Source organism: Primulina huaijiensis, chromosome 9 (genome assembly GCF_012295235.1).
Source record: "Primulina huaijiensis isolate GDHJ02 chromosome 9, ASM1229523v2, whole genome shotgun sequence".
In the NCBI taxonomy this organism is placed as follows: domain Eukaryota; kingdom Viridiplantae; phylum Streptophyta; class Magnoliopsida; order Lamiales; family Gesneriaceae; genus Primulina; species Primulina huaijiensis.
Window position 1 is genome coordinate 14,407,338 of NC_133314.1, and position 26,245 is coordinate 14,433,582.

The 26,245-nt window shown below is 36.5% G+C and overlaps 1 protein-coding gene across 6 annotated transcripts; it reads left to right on the top strand.

Moving 5' to 3' along the window:
* Window positions 1-1,330: 1,330 nt before the first annotated feature.
* LOC140984290 (uncharacterized) lies at window positions 1,331-25,715 on the top strand. Of its 6 annotated transcripts, none has more exons than XM_073451583.1 (31): window positions 1,331-1,557; window positions 6,040-6,183; window positions 6,261-6,362; window positions 8,067-8,171; window positions 9,601-9,732; window positions 9,819-9,914; window positions 9,999-10,097; window positions 10,182-10,277; window positions 10,362-10,457; window positions 10,533-10,628; window positions 10,863-11,009; window positions 12,073-12,186; window positions 12,275-12,370; window positions 12,506-12,652; window positions 15,165-15,275; window positions 15,361-15,456; window positions 15,690-15,836; window positions 16,007-16,120; window positions 16,198-16,293; window positions 16,494-16,640; window positions 20,689-20,805; window positions 20,893-20,988; window positions 21,177-21,323; window positions 21,777-21,893; window positions 21,984-22,079; window positions 22,238-22,384; window positions 22,795-22,911; window positions 22,990-23,085; window positions 23,277-23,423; window positions 24,105-24,186; window positions 24,286-25,715. In XM_073451583.1, the coding sequence occupies exons 1-31, from the start codon at window positions 1,477-1,479 to the stop codon at window positions 25,374-25,376; spliced, it is 4,515 nt and encodes a 1,504-aa protein (XP_073307684.1). In that variant the 5' UTR covers window positions 1,331-1,476; the 3' UTR covers window positions 25,377-25,715. The 6 variants fall into 6 exon arrangements, with proteins under 6 accessions (XP_073307684.1, XP_073307685.1, XP_073307687.1 ...); XM_073451584.1 differs by having other exon boundaries at window positions 9,616-9,732; XM_073451586.1 differs by lacking the exon at window positions 12,506-12,652.
* The last annotated feature ends 530 nt before the right edge of the window (window positions 25,716-26,245 follow it).

Consider the following 26,245-nt stretch of genomic DNA (forward strand, 5'->3'; position numbering starts at 1 on the left):
TCGGGATATATGAGGAGGGATCCTACTATACGTTATCTATAACTTAAGATTATTGCATGCACTATTAGTGATGCTATTACCATGATCCGATGAGTGCAATCAGACTCGAGTTCTGACGTTCTTGATCAATGAGTTGATGAAAAGAATGAGGCTAACCGTGATATGAACGAGGTTTGTACCCTCGATACATTGACGCTGTCTGATCGTCAATCGGGATTATAATGAGTTCATAATTATTTATTTAATAAATTTAGAATATACTAATAAAATAGTAAATTAGTAGTATTGACTACTAAGCGCAAAATTATCATCAACATTCTAGAATATTCTAGAATGGATTAATTAATTAATAATTAATCGGGTAATTAAATAAAAATTATTTAATTTAAAACATAAATAAATATATATATCCATATATATGCATATATGTGTATATATATTGTATTATCAAAATTTTATAATAATTTAACGATGAATGATATTTTCAAGAGTGAAAAAATACAAATATGTTAGATTTTGAACAATGGAATTGCAATATCCTTATTCAGGAAGAGTCTTGATTATATCAGAAATTAAAATTTATAAATATTTCATTAATGATTATATGAAATAAGATAATTTTTAAACACAAGTTTTTGTCTACCAAAAATTCTCTCTCCCTTTCTCTTCTCACATGGCCGTCCACCCTCCTCCACAGAACTGCCGCGTCGCTGCCCTGACGTCACTGCACCGCCACCAGATTTTAAAAATTCCGACGATCAACTCTTAACATAAATTTCGTTTAGATCTTTAGTGTGATCTATATGAGAGTTTTAGTTTTTGATCGCGAACCTAATTCAGGAAATTGAAGAATGTGGTTGATTCCAAAAAAGCGTTCATATAGATTTACAAGAAAGATTAACTCCGTTAATCCCAAATTCGTTTGCTGTTCGGATTCCCAAAATGCAAAGTTAAATTAAATTTGAACATTTTATGAATGATTTAAATCATAGGACACACGAAAGAGTTTTGATTGTCAAAACACAAAAATTTAAACTTCCATTGCGCCTTTGATACGAAAACCGGTACACCAATATCGTTTGCTTCTATCCTGATTATCGAATTCTATAAAGAAAACGGTTAAATCCTAGCTCAAATCCAGATGGAGAATTTCCGAATTCGATAATTTCAAATATGAATGGATAATATTTGAGAGATTTAAAAGAAAGCAAAGCGAAGATAGTCGAATACTGCGTATATAAACTCGAAATAGGTTTATGATTAATTTTTTTAAAAATTGAATTAAGATCCATCGGACAAGAATTCCAAGCCCAGCCCAAATATTAATTAAAATTGAAATTCCCTTTGAGGGCATTATTACATGAACACCCATGGCAACACGTGTTGTCCCTTCTGTCCATTTCCAGTAGACCTACTCTAGCTGTGTAAACTATTCACACTGGCGTGCTAGCAGTTTAATCTCGAGATTCCGGCGAAATGGATGCCGGGAATTCTTCGGAGTGGCTTCCTCCAGGCTTCGCCGAGAAGACTGAGGTGAAAAACGGGAGGAATGTCAAGGTAATTGGTTTTTTGTACTTCATTTACGTGGTTAGGTAACCATCTGTACAACTCTCAGAAGAATCCGATCCATGGAATGATTTGATCTTTTAGTCCATCAATTGTTTCTGGGTAAGCTTTTCCCCCCCCCCCCCCCCTCTTGTATATGGGTATGATAATTCATTTGATAGATCAACCTGGTAGCACCATGGGGTGATTATTGATTAGCAGTATAGATAACCTAAAAAAGTAAAAATGGTCAATTGACACCTTTTTTTCTTTTAAGATAAAATGGAGGTCCTCTGGTGTGGAATGATTAGATTAATAGTTTGCATTTTGGCATAGAAGAACGCGTTTGCTGAATTTTGATTATCTATGCATATCTATCTTGCTGTAGGATGTTTTTTTAGCCTCATATGGCAATAGTAAAGGGGTTGGGTTTAGAATCGGCAAGTATTTGATGGTAATAGTTTTTAATTTGCTTACATGCTATCATGTGTTGTGATATCTTTTATTTTTCTGAGACTTCTAGTTATTCTGCTTTTGAATTGATGTTGGGGCACATTGGAGACATGTGTTGGTTGTTTGAGCTTAATTAATTGGTTCTTATATAATTAGTTGTCCGGATACAAAATAACATTGCATAATGTTGTTTTCTAGTTGTTGGGCATCAGGTATATGATTTTGGAATTTTGGGACGAGAACGTTAGATTTGTAAAATAATTTCTATAATTTAGCATTTCATAAAATAAGATCATGATATTTTGTGGGTTTAACACGAATTGATTAATGTGCAACAACAATCAAGCCTTTATCTCCATTAAGTGGGGGTCCGACTATATGGATCCTCCTATGCCATTGCACATTATTCCATACTAAGTCCTTTTCTATATTGAATGGATTTATCTTGTTTTTATCTTCGCTAACCTAGTCTTCTATGGTCTCCATCTTCCTTGGTTAATGTTAGTATTTGTCATGGTTGCACGTCGCCGAACTGGGGCATTTATTGGTTGTCTAATTACATGCCCTTACCATCACAAACATGTTTTTTTATGTTTCTCTTCGATAGATGCAAATCCAACTTTCTATTCTTATTTCTTATTTTATTGATCCTCGTATATCCGTACATTCACCTAAACATCCTCATCCCGGTGATTCTCATCTCATACTCGTATAACCCAATACTTAGCTTCATATAACATAGCGTGTCTGACTGTCATTTTATAAAACTTCATTTTAGCCCTTAGAGGTATCTTCAACCACAAAGAACACTTAACACACACCTCCACTATTCTACTTGTATTCTATGTAATTCAATTTATCAACGCTTCTATCCTTTTGCGAAAACATTAGATAGAGATGCCATAATGAGCTGGGCAGGCCGGGTCATCCCACCCCGCCAAATAGGCGGGTTGAGTTGTCAATTTTCTTGCCCACCTAATATAACTAAAGCCCTCCGGGGCTCCGGGCCACCCACCCCACCCAGACCTGCCAAATAGACAGAGTGGGGTAGTATATTCCCAACCTTCCCGGTTCATAGCCCAATACTTAGCTTCATATAACATAGTAGGTCCGACTATCATTTTATAAAACTTCCTTTTAAGCCCTTAAAGCTACCTTCAACCACAAAGAATACCTAACACACCTCCATTTAAACGATCCTGCTTGTATCTATGTAATTCATTTTATCAATCTATCTTTTTGCAAAAATGTTAGATAGAGCTGTCAAAATGAGCTTGGCATGCCGGATCATCGTGACCTACCAAATAGGTTGGCGGGTTGGTTGTCAATTTTCTAGCCCGCCTAATATAACTAAAGCCTTCCGGCCGCTCCACCCCACCTAGACTGCCAAATAGACGGAGCGGGGTGGTAATTTCCCAACCTTCCCGGTTCATAGCCCAATACTTAGCTTCATATAACATAGTAGGTCCGACTGTCATTTTATAAAACTTCATTTTGGGACCTTAAAGCTACCTTCAATCACAAAGAACACCTAACACACCTCCATTTCAACGATCCTGCTTGTATCTATTTAATTCATTTGATCAATCTATCTTTTTGCAAAAATTTTAGATACGGCTGTCATAATGAGCTGGGCGTGCCGGTTCATCCTGACTTGCCAAATAGGTTGGCGGGTTGGTTGTCAATTTTCCAGCCCGCCTAATATAACTAAAGCCTTCCGGCCGCTCCACCCCACCTAGACTTCCAAATAGACAGAGTGGGGTGGTAATTTCCCAACCTGCCCAGCCAAATGACGGGTTGTGGGTCGGCCTGCCCCGCTAGCCCGTTTTGACGACTCTATTCCTAGATACTTAAAACTAGTGTTCTAAAAAGTGCGATTAAGCGTGAAGTGTGAAGAAAGTGCTTTGATTCAGGTAAAAGCGAAAAAAAATCAGTCGCCTAAGGTTGAGTGCATTAAGCACGAAAAAAGCTTGAAAAAACAATTAGGCATGAAATTTTTAGACAAGATTTTAAGTTAACTTTTGGAATTGCAATGTTCATGCTTATACCATTTATTTCCCAAAGGGATTGCATCATATATTCATGTCACATGCCTACAAATTATTGTTATCTGTTTTCATCCTCATTGTGTGGAGTGCATTGCTTACTGATCTATGATGGAATAAGATGTATGATGCTTCTACTTTATTCTAACCTTCACTCGGGTCATATGATAGTTATTGATGTTTGACAAGCTATAATTATGGAAAATATTAAAATAATAGTTGAAACAAAAAAATCCAAAATATGCAACTGAGACATTATTGGTACATTGGACACATTTGATCAAGTTGCTTTGGAACTGTATCTGGCAGTCAACATGTATACACTATTTGAATATCAAAGTCGGTATTTTGTTTTCCGGAAGGTGATTATAAGAAACTACTAAATAAACAATAGAAATGAACAATTTTAGTTAATCATTTATGATCTCCAGAACTTTAAGCATTTCTTGTTTGTGTCTGGGTAAGTGTATAGAGAATTGACAAAATATGTCTGGGTAAGTGTATAGATAGCTGACAAAATGGAAAATTGAACGGATTCTATTTTTTCCTCGTATGAACTGAGTGAAAAACTCTTCTTTCACTTATTGACAACAAAAAGACTAAACCATGTAGCAGACTTAGAGAACACATGCAATTAGGTTTTTTGGTGGACGGATGAGAAATCTCCAAGAGATTATGCTGTCTTTTATATTTACAGCAGACTCAACAAACCATTGTGAGAGCAACTAACAACTATCGAGTAAAAGATAGGGAAATTAAAATATGATTTTATTGCATTATAGAGGTTTTGTTTTTCGATCTATTTTACCTTCTTTAGTTTTTTCTCTTCCATTTTCACATTTGGATGTAGGTTTCGTACCGTGGCCAATATTGTTGTTCATTTGATCTGTTTCCTAATTGCCATCTTTAAAGTGGTATAATGTCAACGGAAACATTTTGATACGACCCTCATGCGACATCGGTTAATAAACTCAAAACAATGAAACACAAGAATAGTATTTTAAACTCTTATTTTGCCTAGGACTTAAAAATCAAGCAAGACACGATTTATTTAAAACAAGACACGAAAATTAAAAAACGACAAGAACATGATATTGTAAAAAGAACTTTGACTCGTTGCTCATCCAAGCAAGAACTTCGGTACATAATTTCTCCTTAACCCATTGTCTATAATTTAGAAAAGAACTTTGGCACATGAAATCGCACTTCGACCCATCACTACATTGAAGCAAGAACCAAAATTATCCACAAACATACCTTGACCCATTGCCTATAATCGAGGTAAGAGCCAAAGGTATCCAGATTCGAACGCCACAAGGAGCAAGGACCAAAATTATCCATAAATGTACCTTGACCCATTGCCTATAATTGAGGTATGAGCCAAAGGTATTTAGATTTGTACGCCACAAGGCTTTACCTTTCATGTTTGTCACAAATACCGAAATTGGGATGAAAATCCCATATGACTCTTGGAGCCCTAAAATTCAAGGACGAATTTCAATCAAAATGGTCTTTTTTTCATAAAATAACAAGTACAAAGTATATTTATGACAATGCAAACCTAACCTACCCATAATGGGCTTAAAATAAACTCTAAACTACATTCTAAATAGCCCACAAAAATAAGTTACGAAAATTAAAAAAAAATAGGAAAAAACCTACTAATATGTAACTCACTCTAAAATCGACCCACTAACAATTTATTGCGAAAATAAACATCCCAAGACTAGGAACGGGAATCAAAACTCTTGATCTTGGACTTTTATTTCTCTAACAATCCATGTTATGGCTTGGCTTAATCCATGCGATTCATCAAATTTGTGCAGCCCATTTCTTACTTAAATTGCTCTTGAAACCTCTTCGTGGATCCATTTCTTACTCAATTGCTTTTCGAAGCTCGTGCATGATCTCATATCACATTTAATTACTGATGGAAAAAGGATAGAATATCAACAAACCAAAAAGAACTCATATTTTTTGTGTCTTGATGATGTAGTACTACTACAATGTCACAACTGGTGTGAAGTATCATTCCAAGAAGGATGTCATACACTGTGCTACTGAAGATTTTTTCCGTGATGCTCCTCTAAAGACGAATTGTGATGATAATGGGGAATCCTCTGACAGTAAATTTGATGCTGTGAGTCTACTGGCTTCTTATCATATTAATATTTGTCTGTGTTGCCCATTTACATGAATTTATTCTCCTGATCACAGATATCAGTTAAAAGTAACAAGTCTCCTAAATGGTTACCCGACGGATGGAGAATGGAGGAAAAAATACGAAAGAATGGTTCAAGTGCTGGATCAACTTACAAGGTATGTAACTGTGTAAAAGGAGTAATGTCAATGCTTTATGGAAAAGTTTTAAGCTGGTGCATCTTCACTTTATTTATTGCGTCGTTTAAATACTGTGAATTGATTAGTAAGCTACGATCGCACGAACTGAGCACACTTTCTCAAATTTTGGCAGATAATTAAAAGGACAACTCCCAGAGGCTTGAGTGAATGCCTAACATGTGCAACTATCATTCTTTGTTAAAAAGAATTAAGATACTCTAATCCCTTGGAACTGAATTATGGTCTCTTGCTACATTAGTTTGGGACTATTGGTTGGTTAACTCTTTGGAATCACTAGTGGTTTGCTAGATTTAATGGAGTCAAGTTTATCCGTTGAGACCACCTGGGGCTCACAACTACACGACTATGTTTAAGCTTATTAGAGATTTTAAATATAGACTATCAAATAACCTCAATATTAACCAGTATTCTTGAGTTGTGGACGCTGCATATTGACTTCTTTTTGCAGTTTCAATGCATGAAATGACATCACAATGTAAGGTTGCATGGTTTGATTGATTATTACTATTGTCGAGGTGTTATTTTTTGATTTTCTGTTTCAGCATTGTTCAATTATACTACAATCTCTCTGTCAATGACTAGGAGTGAGGAAATCTTCTATAACTTGTGTGCTCTTTTATTTTGTATGTTCCATTTTTTTGACTTTGTTCTCTGTCATCCCTGTCCTCAGGTCATAGAAAACCATGTTATGTAATCTGTAGATATTGCTCTATCGTATTTTGTTATTCTTGTTCAGAGTAGGGACTCCTATATTTGTCTCATCACTTTAAGCTATTATCAGTGTTCTAAATGGTGGTCGAGGCGGCCGTCTAGGTGGTGCCTAGGCGGTAGGCGGCCCTCGATCGCACTGCCTACGCTTGAAGCGGGTGTTTTAGGCGGCTCAAGCTATACGGCGTTGGGGAGGCGGGTCGAGGCGGTGAGCAGGCGGGCGAGGCAGGCAGTCAAGATTTTTATGTTGTAGTTAACAATTTTAAAAACTTAGTCAAAGTCAACTAATTTTAAATCTCAAAACCCTAGCACGTCCCACTTTCTTTTTTCTACTTTTGGTTTTCACTCTCAACTCTCAAATCTCAACCACCAAGCCCACCACACACTGTCTGCCGCCCGCCGCCAGCTGCCAGAATATTTAGGTTAGGCATTGCATATTTATTATTTATCATACTTTTTTATAATATTTTAGATTTTGTGATTTCAAAAATCAAATTTTTTTCCTATTATTATTGATTTATTGTGGAAGATTAATGGCGGAAAATGATAAACAACCGGAGTTGGAATTAGACAAAGTCTAATTATATTGTTTGGGAATATGGGATGTTGTATAATAAAGAGAAAATAGATTGGATCACATGCAAGTTGTGTAAGAAGTTTATTAAAGGAGAAGTTTATAGGATGAAGCATCATCTTGCGAGTATTGTATGAAGCTTCTTTGTGCTTAAATATTATTTAATTACACATTTTATATAAAAAATGATTACTATTTGTGATTATATTGCATGATTATCTATAAAAAATTACTTAAAAAAATTCAACTGCCTGGGCACCGACCACCCCGCCACCGCCTCCCGCCATTTACAACGTTGGCTATTATGTTGTATAAAATTTCAAAATTATTAGTACGACATTGACATTGGATTTCTCAAGGATTTCTTCTCATTCTTGCAGGTTTATATTGATTCGTCGACTGGGTATAAATTTTATTCAAAGCTTGCGGTGGCTCGATATCTCAAAACTATCGATCAAAACGATGCCGCAACTGAACAACCCAAAGTACGCATGGGCTCTTTTGTGATTTTGTGGCACGAATTAATTTTTAATCCTTATTCCGGTTTCATGCTCAAACAAACTTGTGTTTCATTCTTCATTGAGAATGCAGATGTGTGGACTCGTCTACACCGTATGCTCATCATGGAATTTTATATGATGTCCAATCTTATTTTTGGGTAGTGGATACTAGGTGATTATTTGAGGTGAACCATGGAATTAGTGTAAGGTTAATTCTCGTGTTTGACTGTTGAGAGAAAAAATTCTAGTGCTTCCTATATTGTTGATTAATATGTATGTTGTCACACGCCATGACCGGAACATGGTATTGGAATGGTCCCAAAAGTTTGAAATTGAACTTTAGAAAAGGTTAAGTCTCGAAGTTTATTCCATGATTGGAAATCAATTGTCTTTACAAACAAAAAGTAAAACAACAATGGAACAGAACTAACATCTGTCAGTATAAAACTAAATTAGTCAGCAGCGAGAAATTTTAAAGAAACAACTTTTGCAGCAGCTCAAACGTCTTGACCAAAATTTCACTATCCACGAAACAGAGTTTTTTCTTCTTATTTAGCTTCATTATCATTCTTATTTGGGAAGAGTAGGCGAGGGTTAGTGTCATGATAAATTCTCAACAATTTGGGGCCGAACGGGCAATAAACCACACACACACACACATTATAATTTCTTATAAACAGAAGCATATAACAGAAACAGAGCCAAACATATGTCTTGGCCGCTCTCTCATAGAATAAAACTGAAACGAAATGAACTCATATAACACTGAAAAATCTTAGTTTTTACAGAGTTACGTGGTTTGCTAGATTTAATCCTTCTGGAGGAGAGATCAGAACATTGGTTTACCGCTGGAATAGATCTAGGAAGCAAAAGTATTCCGAAAATCGGCTTTTTTCATGTCCTAGCAGAAACCAATCTTGTGTCAGCTGAAATTTTGTAGAGCGAAATTTCAGTGTTTTTCTGTGAATCTCAAATATTCATCTCGTTTGGTTTTTAAAGGAGTGAAAATCTCAGGTATAACAGCCCCATTAATAGCCGTTAGTTGCCACTTGCCATGATTCTTCAGTTACAGCCCCCGTTATTAGCCATGATCTTTTCTGTTACACCCCCCTTCACATAGGTCCCTGCATTTGGTGAAAACTTTTTTGTAATTTTATGATAATAACATATTAAATGACCTCTTATGGAACAAGTAGGCCGATTTCTGTCTTATTAGTCCTAATGTTTGGATTCATGATTTGGCCGTTTGCTTTGAATAATTATATATTTTTTGATTGCTGTGAAGAATTATATATTTGTTTATTTTTACATGGTAGTGGGAGATGCCACATGAATGTTCAGCTCATGAAGTTTTAATTAACCAATCTGCTGACTATTTTGCTTTGAAGACTCTCAGATATTTCATGTCATGCAGTTCTTATCAGCTCAGCTTGACAATGTGGGTGAACCTTCTTTAAAACCTGACATGTCTCTACAATGCAAATCCTCGTCAGAAGTAGATTGCTTACCTGCAAAAGAATTAAAGAGGGAGAAATCCTTCACTGTGGTTTGTACTGCGATTAGCTCAATACTATTTCAATCTGTTCAAATCATATTAACAAAATTTTAGCTTCTGACTTCAAGAATATATAGGTTGCCTCTGATAGCACATCAGCAGATGGCCTGCCTCCATCAGAAGCAGGTAGCATTCCTGGAAAAAAATCAAAGAGGAAGACATCCTTAACTATGGTTTGTGATACTTTGAGTGACTTATTTTAGATCCATGCAAACCATCGTGTAATATTTAGTTCTCAACTTTTGTATTTTATCTAGGTTAACTCTGAGACCACATCAGCTGATGCTGCTGTACCTCCTTTGGTAGCTGGTTCCACTCCCAGAAAAATTTCGAAGAGGAAGAAATCCTTCAATGTGGTTCGTGCTGCTATGATCAAAATTCTATATTCATGTGAAAACCATCTTGTAATATTTAGATCTTGACTTTTGAATTTTATCTAGGTTGACTCTGAGACCACATCAGCTGATGCGGTAACTCCTTTAGTAGCTGATTCCACTCCCGGGAAAATTTCGAAGAGGAAGGATTCATTCACTGTGGTTTGTGCTGCTATGAGCGAAATTCTAGATCCATGTGAAAACCATCTTGTAATATTTAGCTCTTGACTTTTGAATTTTATCTAGGTTGACACTGAGACAACATCAGTTGATGTCATACCTCCTTCGGTAGTTGGTTCCACTCCTGGGAAAAATTCGAAGAGAAAGAAATCCTTCACTGTGGTTTGTGCCTAGATGAAATCAATCTGGTCAATCTACCTTACATAATCTAACTTTTAATTTTTCAACAATGTCTAGGTTAACGTTGAGAGCACACCAGCGGATGGGCTACCTCCTGGCTGGGTAAAAGAAATCAAAACCAGTAAATCAGGGAATAAGATTAGAAAGGATCCGGTGATTTACCTGTTTACCTTAAATCTATAACGTTCTGAGTGAAACACCTGACATGGTTTATGTGAAGCTGCATATTTTGACATGGCTGTGCTTTAGTGCACTTTCTTACATGTGTAGTTTATTATGTCTTGTTTATCACTCTGTGTATATATTATCATCTAAATTTGTTTTTGTAGTCTTATATATATTCTGAAATATGTTTCTCATCATTTGTTTCATTTTAAATTTCTGCAGTATTACGTTGAACCTGTCAATGGTTACATGTTTCTCTCAAAAAAAGATGCTTTGCGGTATCTTGAGACTAACAATATTGGTAGTTGTGCCTGCATGCCAAAGAGGAAGGAATTTGACAATCTCAAGTTGAACAAGAATGAAGTCACCGTGAGTGAGCAAATTGCTTAGCTACTTTTATCTTTCATATTTTTTTTGTTGCCTTGTGTTCATTTTTTTCCAGATTCATTAGTTGCTATCTTTTGCTTTTATTCATTTATATGCTGAGTGTCTTCTGTTCAATTATCCAGTGTTAAAAATGTTGCCATGGTAGATTGCTTGTGCACCATTGAATCTGCTGAACTTGTGAAGTAGAACGTGGAAGCATCAATTAGCCATGATTAATTTATTTAACTGTAAAGAAATAATGAAACCCATTGCAAAGAAATAATGAAACCCATTTATTTAACTTGTGAAGTAGATTGCTTGTGCACCATTGAACCTGGTGGCCTTGATGATTTTAGTGTGTACTGATTGGAGAACCAAAGGCGATGGAGTATGATGATGCAAATTTGACATGACTTTTTGGATAGATTTTTCCCATGGGAACCTTTAATATCAGTTCTCTGCGTGCTCTTTTTTTATTTGAAAGTTAATCTTGCATTTACTAATGTTGCGCAAAACTTTTGTTTTCTTTTGTTTCTTCATTTTGTTTTGTTTTTTTGTTTGGGTGATTCTGAGGAGTAAAAGCTTTTTGAATTTGGGAAAAGTCTTCAGCAGAAGATGTTGGATTTACATTTTGTTAGCACACAAACTTTTGCATGTTTGAAGCAAAATGGTCTTGGTTGCACATCTGACACATTTTATAAAAATAAAAAATGTGTCATTTGGCATTTCCCCTCAATTGTCGGAATCATTGAACCCCAATATTTAGGTTATCTGGCACATTTTTATTATGTTGGTACATCTCCTTGATTGTTGGAATCATTATGAAATAGACAGGTTCAACCTATAAACTCAAAGTTAGCTTAATTATTAGTGAACTAAATGCGCTCTTTAATTTACGCTAGAAAACAACTCTAACTCTAGTTTTTGACACTCACCATTTACGCTACTCGAGCATTGCTGCTAGTTCTCCCTTTCGTGTAGAATTCTATGCAGATGTGTCGCAGATTTCTTTCTATCTCACTGATTTCTTTTCGTTGTTCTCTTCTTTGAATGCTTAAATTTTCAGCCTGACAATGTTGGCGAACCCTTTTTGAAGCCAGACACTTCCCCGCTAAGCAAATCCATGACAGATACAGATTGCATTCCTCAAAAGAGGAACAGCAAGCACTCTTTCGCTTTGGTTTGTGCTGTGATGAGCTTATCGTTGACTGTAGATTTATTAAAATCATATCATATGGTTTAGCTTCATAAATTTGGTATTTGTCTAGGTTGCTTCTGAGAGCACATCAGTTGAGGGGTTACCTCATGGCTGGATAAAAGAAATCATGACAAGGAAATCTGGGAATAAGATTAGAAAGGATACGGTGAACAATCCTTTTCCATTCTCGTGTATTCATAGAAACAAAACTTGGTGCATGTTATTTTTTCATATCGTAATTTTTACTTAGTTTTGTAGTTTAGCCATTTTCTTATACAATATACATTCATAATTTCTTCAGTACTACACGGATCCAATCACTGGTTACATGTTTCGTTCCAAAAATGATGCTCTGCGGTATCTGGAAACTAGTGATATTGGTAGTTGTGCTATCAAACCAAAGAAGAGGGAGTTGGGTGATCTCATGCTGATAAAGGAGAAAATTCCCGTGAGTGTGTGGTTCAGTTGAACTCCATTGTCTATATTTGATTTTTCTTGCCTTTCGTTGCTTCATTTCTACGTTAACGAATTCAAGAGAAGTACTTGTTATTGATTTATACTTGATACTTGATTTTTATTGGATGGGAATGAAGAAGGATTTTGAGCATTTCACACCGAACTGTGACATTTGTTTGAGATGCAAGGATGAAAACATCAAATACCCAGGATTTCTTCAACCCCTGCCCATTCCTGAAAAACCGTCGGGCCACATTTCTATGGACCTTATCGAGGGACTTCCGAAACCTGGTGGGAAAGATGTGATACGGGTGGTGGTCGATTGACCGACCAAATACAGTCATTTTAGATCCCTTGAGTCATCCTTACAATGCGGAACGACAGATTTACAAACTTTTTGATCTTCCTGAAGCAATTGTAAGCGATGGGAACATGGTTTTCCACAGCTCTTCTTGGAAGGAAATCTTCAAGTTAATGGGTACCAAACTGCATATGAGTACACCCCATCACCCCCAAAGTGATGGGCAATCTGAAAGGATAAATCGACGGCATGTCGAATTTAAAACTGTCTAAATGGTTACAGTGGTTATCTCTAGCAAAGTTGTGGTTCAATTCTACCTTCCATTCTTCAATAAAATGTACCCCAATCCAGGCCCTTTATGGTTACCAGCCCAACAACTCTCACTCGGTCCGTATCTACAAAGTTCATCCAATTCAGCGGCACAACTTCTCTCTGACAGACTTCAAATGGTAAAAATTCTCGAATACTTTTTAGAAGTTGCTCTTGGTAGGGACATCAGAACCTCAACAAACAAATGAAGCGTTCGGCGAAGTATTTCGGACCTTATATGATATTAGAGAAAACTGGACCTGTTTTTTACAAACTTCAATTACCATATTGCTCAAGAATGCATCCAGTTTTTCATGTATCATTGCTAAAGAGGAAGATCAACCCCAAATATCAACCAGACATTGCTCTTCCTCCAGTTGATGCTGATGGCAACTTTCACATGTATGCCCAAGCGGTTCTAGCTCGTCGATTGATTAAACACTAGAACGACCTGTTGCTCAAGCTCTTAGTCATTGGTGTAATATGCTGCCGGAGGAAGCAATCTGGAAAATTGGGATAGCATAGCACAACAGTTTCCTGACTTTAATCTTTGAGGACTAGGCTGAACTAAGGCAGGGGCAATGTTATGAACAGAGTTAAATCTTAGAAATAACTAATTTACTATTTTTTATAAATAGAATGAATGGCTCGGACTTTAATTAGAATGGACGACTCAGATTTTAGGCAGTCAGGGAGAGAGATCTTTGTAACAACTCAGTAGAATTCAAGAAATTTCATTATGCTGGACATAATGATCTTTTTACCGTTATGGTGTAATAAGACTCTTCCTTCTTTGTAACCGAATGTCACCTGGATATAGTTCCACATCCAGTCCACTCCAAGAATAACATTGCACCCACCTAGTGGAATTACTCGAAGCTTAGCCTCAAATTTATAACCATTCATTTTCCAGGTAAAACATGAGCACTTCGACATGCTTGTAGTCTTGCTTCTGTCTGCTACAGTAACTAGCCAGGGTTCAGTCTCCATTAATGAACAATTCAAATGTCTTGCCGTGTTATTGTCAAGGAAGCTATTGGTTCTTCCACTGTCTATCAAAACTGTAAGAGCCCTTTTCTTCAGAAAACCACATACCTTAATGGTGGTTTGTCTCCTATTTCCCATCAAGGAATGCGATGATATCTCTCATTCAATCTATACTTCTCTTTCATCGAGTTCTTCCCTATCCTCTCCCGTTGCAGTAATGTCTTCCTCTGCTATGATGAGATTAAATTGCTTGGTGTTACGTTAACTTATCACCACGGTAGTAGCAAAACCCTTTTTCTCTTCAAGCCTGATATTCATTTGGAGTTGATGTTCTCAATGGAAGATTTGGACTACCTTTAGACTCCTCCATCCCTATATGTTTGATCAGTTTCAGGAGTAGGAAGTGAATGCCAACCATGTAATATCACATATTTGAAAGCTTTGCCATGACTTACTGTGGAAGGAGGCAGAATGCCCAAGTAGACGACACAGTCTCAACCACCCTCGTTTTGGACCTTAGTTAGATTGAAAGAAGTGCCCCGGGCTTGCCTGAGGAGCTATTGAGTGCTCACCATTTTGTTGAACATTTGGTGCACCATGGTGTCTTCAAATGTTATGGTCATTAAGTCTTAAAGTTTTTCACACGAAGTTTCAGTCTAATGATTGATATGACCAATTTTCCCTTCTTATTTTGATGGTAAACTGATAACCAGTGTAGATTTGAATGGTTGACAAAAAATTCCGAGTCAGTTTGAATAAATATTGAATTAGTTATACCTTCTAAGTTTGTGCCTTTATTGTTACTTGATAATTTAGATATCTCTCAAATTCTTGCATATCTTCTGTGTGTGTGTGTGTGTGTGTATTTATTTATTTATTACTTCTCTTTTAATCGGTTATCTTTCAGGTTGACAATGTTGGTTTTACCAATTTGAAGCCAGACGCGCCTTCACAATGCAAATTCACGACAGTTGAAGATTGCATTTCTGAAAAGAAGAACGAGCACACTTCTACTATGGTTTGTACTGTGATAAGATCAATAATAATTCTATATTTGTGTCAAGCTTGGTTTTTTGATTTATCTTCTGACGTCGGATGTCTAGGCTCGCAGTGAAAGCACATCAGCAGATGGGCTACCTCCAGGCTGGATAAAAGAAGTGAAGACCAGTAAATCCGGGAATAAGATTAGAAAGGATTCGGTAATTAGTTCCTTTACCTTTCTAACACACTCTCACGACGAATAATTCGAACCATTTACGACATGTAGGTGTATACACTATGATTTTGCAATACTATTTGGCATTTGCACGTTTTTGTGTGTGGTTTCTGCACGGATCCAATCTCTGTATATTTTACCAAGTAGGTCTATTTGTTGTTGGACCAGTTCCTGATGTACCTTATCTTATCCTTAATTTTATTTTCAATTTTGCAGTATTACATAGATCCAGTTAATGGCTACGTATTTCTTTCTAAAAAAGATGTTATGCGATATCTGGAGACAAATGATATTGGTAGCTGTGCCATCACCCCAAAGAAGCGAAAACTGGATGATTTCAAGTTGATTAAGAGCGAAGTCCCTGTAAGCTAGCTGTTTAGTTTTCGATCTTCATCTGTTGGTATTTTATGTACTCATGAGAATTAGAAATCAATAGTCCCTTTATTGGTGAAGGTTTATTAAGATAGCAAGCTTATGTGTCTAACTCGTGTTTTCTTTTTATGCTTTTTTTCTTTGAACATTCAACTTTTCAGGTTGATAGTCGGGGTGAAACATTTTCAAAACCGCAAGCACCTCTGCAATTCAAATCTGTAACTGATGACGGTTGCATTTCTGAACAAAACAAGGACAAGCCATCTATCGCTGCGGTTTGTGAAATATTCAATTCTCCATCTTTGCTAGCAGTCTTGAAAATTTTAAATTCAGACTTTTCAAACATATCTAGGTTGCTGCTGAGAGCTCTTCCATGGAAGGTCTACCTCCAGGTTGGATAAAAGAAATCCGGACAAGTAAATCTGGGAATAAGATTAGAAAGGATCCGGTAATTTATTTTTCAACTCCTTTTTTCGGTTTTACCCTTAGAAGAAAACCATCGAATTTTCTTTGATAAAAGATGCACGTTCCTGCAGTCTATTCGGCATATCCTATTTCTTTCTATTAACATTTTACTCTATTTTTAGTTTTTTGACTACTTTCATGGTGAGCCATGCCTCATACTTGATGATATACTTAATTTTGCAGTATTACACAGATCCAGTCAGTGGCTATGTATTTCGTTCCAAAAAAGATGTCATGCGATACTTGGAAACAAATAATATTGGTAGTTGTGCCATCACACCAAAGAGGAGGGAGCTGGATGATCAGAAGTTGTTTGAGAATAAAATTAGCGTGAGTCAGCAACTTGGTTAACCATTCTCATCGCAAATAATTTTTATTTGTCTATTGTTGCTTCATTTTTTGCTTTATACTTGCTCTGTTCACAATGTTTAATTTGCAAAAGAAATTCCTGAGCGAGCAAAATGTTGATCTCTTGGTAATTTAGGCACTCGTTGGCCTTGAGTATGGAGTATTAAATGTTATCTGTGCAGTTGTAATTTAAGATAGGAATGCAAGGGGATTGATCACAATGATAAATTTAAATTCTGAAAAAGAGAGAGTTCATTTAACAGAACTTGAATTAGGATGTCGTGACGGTTTATTATTTGGAGTGCATATTGATTTAGAGAATGAGAGCATCTCCAACCCTATTTTGGCAAGGGGTTATTTGCTCCAATGGGGGACGTGTCCTCCTTTCCCTTCACCAAATTCCCCTGCCAAATTTGGTGCAGTGTAAATCCATTCTTTTCTATTCTTTTAATTTTTGTTATTTTTAATGTTTTTTTTTATTGTAAACGAAAATTTTATTAGAATAAGAGAACAAAGTACAAAAAAGCGGATGAGAAATCCGCAAACAAACCCCGCAAAGAAAGAAAGCTACTACACTATCGTCTATAGCATATAAATTTTTTATCTCTAACTACGTCTGAGATAAAAAGGTGGTTAAACTCTGACAACTTTGTCGTTCAACTCGCGACTATGAGTTTAATCTTCTCCCAGACCTCATCTGTAGACTTGGCTATATCTATGAAAATTCTTTTGTTCCACTCCGACCAAATTGACCAAAATAGGTAATGAACTGCCAAATACCAGAAACTCCTAGTTCTCCTCCCAGTAAGTAAACATGGCTCCAAAAGAAACATGTCCTATGCCTTTCATGGAAAGGTCCATTCGAAACCAATTCCTGCAATACTTTTATGGGTTTATCCAAATTCCGCTCGTGAATGAACAATGCAAAAATAGATGGTTTTGATCCTCCTCTTTGTTCCGGCATAGGCTACACAATTGCAGGCTTAAAGCACAGGTAGACCATCTTTTTTGCAACGAATCACAAGTCAGCAATTTTCCCAAAGCCATAGTCCCCAAGAAAACTTGAACCTTATGCAGAATACGTACTTTCCAGATATTAGTGTAATACGGGAAAGAAAGAAAGTTGCTGATAGGAAAAAAAAAGAGTCATAGAAAGAACTAACAGAAAAAGACCCTGAAGAAGCCCCCAACCACACCATAAAATCCTTGGTGCCCAACTCTAGATTAACTGTATCTAAAACTCCTAATAGAGTGCTGAATTTCAACAGTTCGACCTCATTTAAAGCTCTTCTGAAACGCACATCTCAGTCAAAGTTGGAGTTAGCTTGGAAGTCCACTACACTAATGAAGTTGCTAACAGGTTTGTTAAGAGTCTTGGAAATTTGAAACGGAGATGGAAAACGCTCTTTGAGCGATGAAGCCCCCCCGATGATCTTTCCAAAAACGAATGAGGTTCCCCCTTTTGAGCACTGCCCTAGTTAGCATATGAAAAGCCTGGTAAGAGCGAGAGATAAAATTTTCAAGGGCATCTAAAAGTTGAGTTCCTAGCCAACCGCACGTCCCACCCATTATCTTGTAGATCATTAATGCTCTTGATAACTTTTTTCCACAAGGAATCCTTTTCCATTGAACAACTCCACCACCATTTTCTTAAAAGTGACTTATTCCTCGAACAAATATGCCCTGAGCCCAGACCCCCCCTATCTTTAGGTTTACAAACTTGATCCCATGCAACTACATGACAATGCACCTCCCCATCGGCTCCGTCCCACAGAAAGTCTCTCATTAATTTTTCCATCCTTTTTGCCACCCGAATTGGCACTTTAAAAGAGACATGAAATACGTCGGCATCGCACTTAACACCGATTTTATCAATGTTAGACGACCCCTTGAAAGAAACGCCTTTTTCCAGCTTGCTAGTTTCTTAGACATTTTGGAAACCACGGGTTCCTAGGATTGCCACTCAACGGTCCCGATATACTTAACTGACCACTTCTCTTTTTCACACCCAATCGCTGTAGCCAAACCTTCGACCTCCAGTTCCGAAAAATTTAATCCCAACAAAATGCTTTTTTCCAAGTTAATCTTCAATCCCGATTTCATAATTAAAAATTTGAGTATTTCCACCAAAGCAAGCAGGTGTCTTTCAGATTGGACAAAAAACAAAGTATCGGTCGCGAATTGGATGTGAGGGATCTCTATTTCATCTCGCCCTATTTCCAGCCCCCTCTTACTTCATTCGCGCCCTTAGCCCTGTCTACCAAACGCCCCAATTCATCGATCACTAGATTAAAAAAGAAAGGAGATAATGGGTCCCCTTGCCTAAGACCTCGCTCCCCTTCAAATTTGTCCCGTGGCTTTCCATTAATAAAAATCGAAAAAGAGACATTCGATGCACAACCCTTAATCCACTTCTCCATCTAACACCAAATTCTTTCTTTTGAAGCAAAAAGTTCAGAAATCTCCGGTCCACATCATACTCCTTTTCCAAATCAACTTTAAGCACCCACCCTTTCTTCTTTTTCCGTCTGCATTCCTCTACTATTTCATTCGTGATAAGACAACAATTTAGAATCCATCTCCCTTGAATAAATGCACACTGGTTTTCCGGTATTGTATTGTTCAAGACTTTCTTCAATATGTTGGTTAAGACTTTAGCCAACTTGTTCATGTTCGTTATCAGGCCAATTGGTCTAGAGTTTTAACCTTAACCGCTTCTTGTTTATTTGGATTTAGACAAATGTAAGTTTTATTAGTGATACCATTAACAATGTCTCCTTCGAAGAATTCAACAAAAAACTTCATTAAATCCGCTTTGATCGTATCTCAACACTTTTGATAGATAGAAAAATAATATAATAATCTAATATGATTTGCAAATATATGATGTATATGGAAGTTATGTCATGATAAGTTTAAAAGTATGTAATTAATAAAAATATTAATTATTGTAAATAATTAATGCAACAATATATTTCTAATTAAACATTCAAACACACAAAAATAATTGTAATTATATTACTAAATTTATAAATAGATGTTTAATTATTTATTTTATTTTTAATGTTTATTTATTTTTTAGAATTATAAATAATTAGTAAATCGTTTATTAAATAGATGTCTAATTCTTTTAACATATTTTTAAGTAATTACATTTATTAATAATAATATAATATTAATTATATCATATAAACATCGATCATACTTATATTGTTAAATTTATAAATAGATATCCAATAAATGGTAAGAAATAATGCAAGTAAAATAAAAAAGGATATTCTGAATTTTTTTTTAGCATAAGATTCGAAAATGAGTTGAAGACGGATATTGTTATTGGTGCAAAAATTGCACTATATCAGTGCAGAACTTGCATAATTTTGGGTTGAAGATGACCTAAGAGTGAGTTTGGGTATTGATTTTGCAAAGTTGGAAGTAATTTAATTTACACTCTTTGCTGGGGAATCTTAAGCGTAATAAATTATTAGGGCGGTCTTTTGTAGGGAGGGGGTGGAGTGATATTATGTTATGTTTGTATATTGTATATTCTCATGTACCAAGGCTCGTTAAATGATGAGAAATATTTTTGAGTTGGGTACATTTGGAGAGAGTGAAACATTGATGTTGTACTACCATGTAAAGGGCGTACATGCAAGCTGCATGATGCCTTGGGTTTGATGCCTTTGCCAGGGCTCATAAATTAAGGAGATCTGCTCTTTTTGCTGGTTTTTTTACCCCGCAAGTTATTCACTCTGTTTGTTTGCAGAAGTAAAAAGTAGAAATGTCGACATAATCAAAAGGCAACATGCTCCATCATTTCTCCTTACATCGTGGTAAAATAACACGTAGTGTACATTTCAGGTGTTGGGTCATTAAATTCAGATTTTTCAATGGTTTTACGCCCTGCATATGACTCTACCTTCATTGATTGACTAAAAAACATGACAGATCCGTAGACCCTTTGTTGCAGATGTTTTGAAAGTTCTTGAAAACTCGTAATTTTTCTTTGGCGGATTTGTAAATTTTTTCTCAGCTTAACAGTGCCGATGAAAACCAAATGAAGCCAGAGGTATCTGTGCAGAACAAACCCAATATAGATGCCTCTGACATTACCGAACCAAAAAAGGAAATCCTGCACTCTTCCTCTGCGGTTTGTGCTGTTATGAGCCGACACTAATTCAGTATGTGGTCAAACCATCATATACCATTTATCTTCTGACGCTTGAATAATGTCTAGGTTGCCACTGAGACTGCATCAGCTGACGGGCTACCTTCAGGCTGGATAAAGGAGATCAAAACTATTCAATCTGGGGATAAGATTAGAAAGGATCCGGTGATTAAAATTCTCTTATCTTATCTTTGTTAAGAGCAAACCCTCACTGTTTTACGGCAAGTAGGTGGATGCCGCCATGCATCTGGTTTCAGCACTTGTTTCCCCTCATTCTATACATGATTATATTCTTTGTACTAGTTTCCTCTCGACAGAGGTCCGATCCTTGATATTGTGCTTTATTTCTGCAGTATTACACAGATCCAGCCAGTGGCTACGTATTTCGTTCTAAAAAAGATGTTTTTCGTTTTCTGAAGACAAACGACATCCGTAGCTGTGCCATCACACCAAAGAAGAGGGAAACAGAGGACCTCAAATTGATAAAAAATATAAACCCCGTGAGCAATAAACTTAGTCTACTGCACTCACTAGTGTTTCCTTTTGTTGCTTCATAGTGTTCTGATATGTTTTCCATTTTTATTATTTTATATTAAGCTGTGGTCGAGTGAGCAAAGTATTGCTCTTTGGGTAATTTAGGCATCTTGAGTGGACAAAATTTTAATGATACAAACGTAGTCAAATGTATGTATGGCCCACAATTTCGTCTAATGTAGATGGTAAAATAGTGTCCCATGTAAATTTCTAAATGTTTCAGAAAATTAATTCAGATTTTTAACAGCTTTTAATTCAAATCCAATTAGCATAAAAACCTTTTCCTCCAAGGGTGGAGGTGTGAATGCCTCACATTTATTAGAGTCAAATTGTCATAAATCTACAGTCACTTTGTACTTATGTTTTCAATTGTCTATAATAAATCCACTCTCTTTCCTTTGTTGAATTTTACTTTTCAGCTTAAAAATGTGGCTCGACCCCATTTTATGCCAGACGTATCTGTACTAAGCAAGTCTGTCATAGACACTTCTTGCACTACTGAAACAAAGAAGAAATTCCAGCACTCTTCCACTACGGTTTGTGATTTGATAATCTTAATACTATCTCGGGGTCTTATTTTTAACCATCTTATACTATTTAGCTTTTGACATTTGAGAGATGAACAGGCTGCCACTGAGTTCACAACAGATGATGATCTACCTCTGGGGTGGATAAAAGAAATCAAAACAAGTGAATCTGGGGATAAAATTAGAAAGGATCTGGTGACTAAAATTCTCTTTCCTTTTGTTGTGACAAAACCACAAATATTTTGTGGAAATCAAATGTGTATCATCATGCTAGTGTTTTCTGCATTCATTGCTTGTGTATATTTTACAATGTAGTATTTAGACCAGCTTCTCAGTTGATGTTATTTCTACAGTATTACACAGATCCAGTTAGTGGCTACATATTTCGTTCAAAAAAAGATGTTTTGCGTTTTCTGGATACAAATGATATTCGTAGTTGTGCAATCAGACCAAAGAGGAGGGAAACAGATGATTTTCAATTGATCAAGGATAAAATCCCTGTGAGTGAGATTTGAGAAACTTGTCATTGCTTCCTTTTGTTACTTCATAATCTTTTACTTTTTTTCGCCATTTCATTACCATTCTCAACTCTCTGGGTAATTTGTGCACTCTCTAGTGGAAACTCTTGAATAGTGAAATGTCAAAATGTCCATGGTTTATATTTTTGTCCATGTAAAATATTGTCCTTTATAAATATGAAAAATTCTGTGAATAAGGTCAGGTTTTTTAAATTTAGTAAACTGTCTATTTCACCGCAAAAATGTATGCTCCAAGCACCTAACACGTGGCTGTATTTATAATTTATTAGAGTTAAAGTATTACAGATCTGCAGTGCTTTTATTCCTCGTTTTTTCGAATTTCTTTCAAACTTACGGTTTTTTTTTTAAATTTGTAAAACTTATCTTCTCAGCTTGACAATTCTGGTGAATCCGCTTTGAAGGCAGAAGCATCTATGAAATGCAAATCCATGATAGACGCGGCTTGCATTACTGAAATAAAAAAGAACAGCCAGCACCCTTCGTCTGCGGTTAGTGCTATGATGAACTCTGCAATATGTTTGAGCCATCGTATACAATTTTCCTTCTTACTTTTCGAAGATATCCAGGTTGCTACAGAGATTGCATCCACTGATGGGCTACCTCCGGGTTGGATCAAAGAAATCAAAACAAGTCAATCTGGGGACAAAATTAGAAAGGATCCGGTGATTAAAGATTTTATACTTAGTTTTCTAAGAGCAAAACCTGAAATATTTATGAAAAGGAGGTGTATGCAATCACGCATGCCATGTCTTGGCAGCATTTTTTGTCTCACTTTAAAGATATTTCTATGTAGTGTTTGAACCAGGTTCTAGTGATCGATGCTCATAATTGATGTTATGCATAATTTCCACAGTTATACACGGATCCAGTCAGTGGCTACATATTTCGTTCTAAAAAGGATGTTTTGCGGTATCTGGAAACTAATGATATCAGTAGCTGTGCCATTAGACCAAAGAGGAGGGAAATAGATGGTCCCAATTCGGTTAAGAAGAAAACCTCTGTGAGTTAAAAACTTGGTCTATCACACTTATTAATGAATAATTTGTTTCCTTCTATTTTTTAATATTCGTCTAATATATATTCTCCATTTTGTGATTTGATTTGCAACAAAAGGGGTAAAGTGAGCTTAGTGTCGCTCTCAGGGTAATTTATACGCTAATGCAGGTCAAAAGTGGTTGTCCATAAATGTATTAAGAAAGAGTTAGCATATCACCCATAACGAGTTATGGTCATATAGATATATCCAAAATATTGTACCTGGGCTCCTAATAACTAAACCGGTACATCTGAAAAGACTTGGCTTCATATGGCTATGTCAAAATTTACCTGGCGTAAGCGAAATGGACGATCATCAAGCACAGATACGCTAATTTGGATAGCTCCAGTGAGTGTTATAAAATTAGACTAGACTGCCTGGTCCAAGTAACATGTTCAACTGGCGAATGGTCTGTCCGGCCCTGGTAAATCTATTTATTTAATCATAAGTTGACAAATGGTTTGTAACTGAAATTTACTGGATCGATAACCATGGATTGGCTACCCTTAGGCTGGCGATTTTTTTTTTGTGTCTACTATACGGACATCTTTGTTCCCAGTCCAAAATAACAATTCTCTTGTTCACTTTTTTTTTATATTTACGGTTAGCTATTTCGTTCTCTTAGAAAACCTCTTTTTTTTGTAGTCCTCTCCAATTAATAAAAAGTTATCCAAGCAACTTGGGATCAAAGCAGAGCTTTTTGTTGGTGGAGAATCAAACGCAAATGGTACTTTTTCCCCCTATTTTAGAATGAAACTAGTTCAGTGGCTGTCTTTAGAAATTACATACATCTGTAGTTCTTACAGGGTGGTTCGTCTGTTTGTAGGTGGAGGTGGTTCCATTACCAAAACTCCAGCGACGTCAAAGGCCAATACCTTGATAGTTGCAACTGCTGGATCTGACAGTTTTAAAGGACCGTTTTCATGTGAAAATTCAAATAAACTTTCTGACATGAAAATGGGCCCTGAACACACAAAGGATTGCTCTAAACAAGGAGAAAATGCAATGGCTGACGTTTTAGCCATTTGCTCCTCTATTAATGATGCTTTCACTGAGGAGAAACTTCCAGAAAGTGAGATTGAAAATCGAAATCGAGGAACTCGGTCAGAAATACGAAAATCCAAGAAAAGAAGAGATTTGAACTTGCCATTACGGGCTTCAAAGAGGCTCGCAAAGTCTCAACCTGAGATGCTCTCCAATGTTGAATTAAGTGAACGAACACGCTGGGCTGCGACTAAGAGATCCTCTGCAACTAGTGTTCCTCTGCCGTTTGATTTTGATCCCCAAAAAGAAGTTGCAGATCATGCAAATGCCGTCGAGGAAACTCTTCGAGAAGATGATCCGTTGAACAATGTTGAAAAACCTCTTGCAGAGGGCAACACCACTTTGAATGAAGAGCTGTCGAACAAAGCTGAAAACCCTCTTGCAGAGGACAATGCTGATTTGAAAGAGCAAACTGAAGCGAAGACCAATGGTAAACAACCAAATGACGATGCAACATCCCAAGATACGCAGCCTTGCTATGAATTTGGGGACTCCTGGACTGATCCATGCCTAGAATTTGCATATAAGACACTTACAGGGGAGATACCACTGGATGATACTTTACCATTTCCAGAAATTCCTTACAATCAAGAAGATGGAGGCATACGCCCATTAGCAACTGGAGAACCCACCATGTTTGAGAGTGAAATCCCCCCAGGTTTTGAATCCACTAATCAAAACAATACTGTTGAAAAGGTGCCTGCGAGTCCATCCTTCTATCTCTCAGCCGTGGATGCTTTGTTTGAAAGTGAAATTCCGCCTGGTTTTGAATCAGTGGCACAAAACAAGAATGCAGACAAGTCCCCAGCAAATCCATCATTATCTTCCCCGCAAGTATCCACTGAAACAGGTTTCTCGGACAAAAGCTCCTAGATCATAAAAAGCCAAAAAACAGTATGTAGGAATTGCTGAAGACTTTTCAAACTAACCTTTATGTTTAAATATAATGGCTGCTTGAATTGAGGAATTTGAACCAAAACATGTCTGTTCGCAGCTACTCGGGGACAAAATGTTGATGCTATAAGTTTCCGGTGTCTTTTTTAGATACAGTTTAAGACCAGGGCCTATTGTCATGTCGTTATTTTAACGAAAAATTGCAAATGTGTTCTCTCTTTGGTATGTTTACGCTACATAGAGAACATTCCAAAACAATGAGGTCTCGAATGTAAGCACTTGTTTGTTCTAAAAGTTTGAGCTTATGGAGATCACCAACTCACAAGTTTATGCCTCAGCATGTGTTCTCATGTATGAATGTGAGGCTAAGATGTATCCTATGAAATATCGATACTAGACGATAAAGGCAAAGAGAGAATGTATCAAATATCTACCAAATTAAGTATTAAGGGGATTATGTCCACAAGATTTGGAACTGATGATCTCCTTTTCGATTATACAGAAACTATTTCTGTAAAAATTTACAAGTGATTTTTAATAATCAATGTATCCGGAGTATTCATTTCTTGCGTATAGTTTTTTGTCTTTAGTAAATATTTTCATTTTGTTTTTAGCAGTCATGATGATGACCGGTTGAATTGATCTTGAGATGGGTGGACAATTTCACCGGGTCGGATTGTGTCTTCTTAGGAAATGGTTTTCTTTAGCTTTTGAAATATCTGCATACTTAAAATAATAGAAATCGTTAGTGGGGGGGAGTGTCAGAAGGTTTTTCGGCGTAACCACTATGACGTTCAAGTTAGTCAAGTGTGTTATTGAGAGAATGAGTTTCTCAACAAGAGAGTATA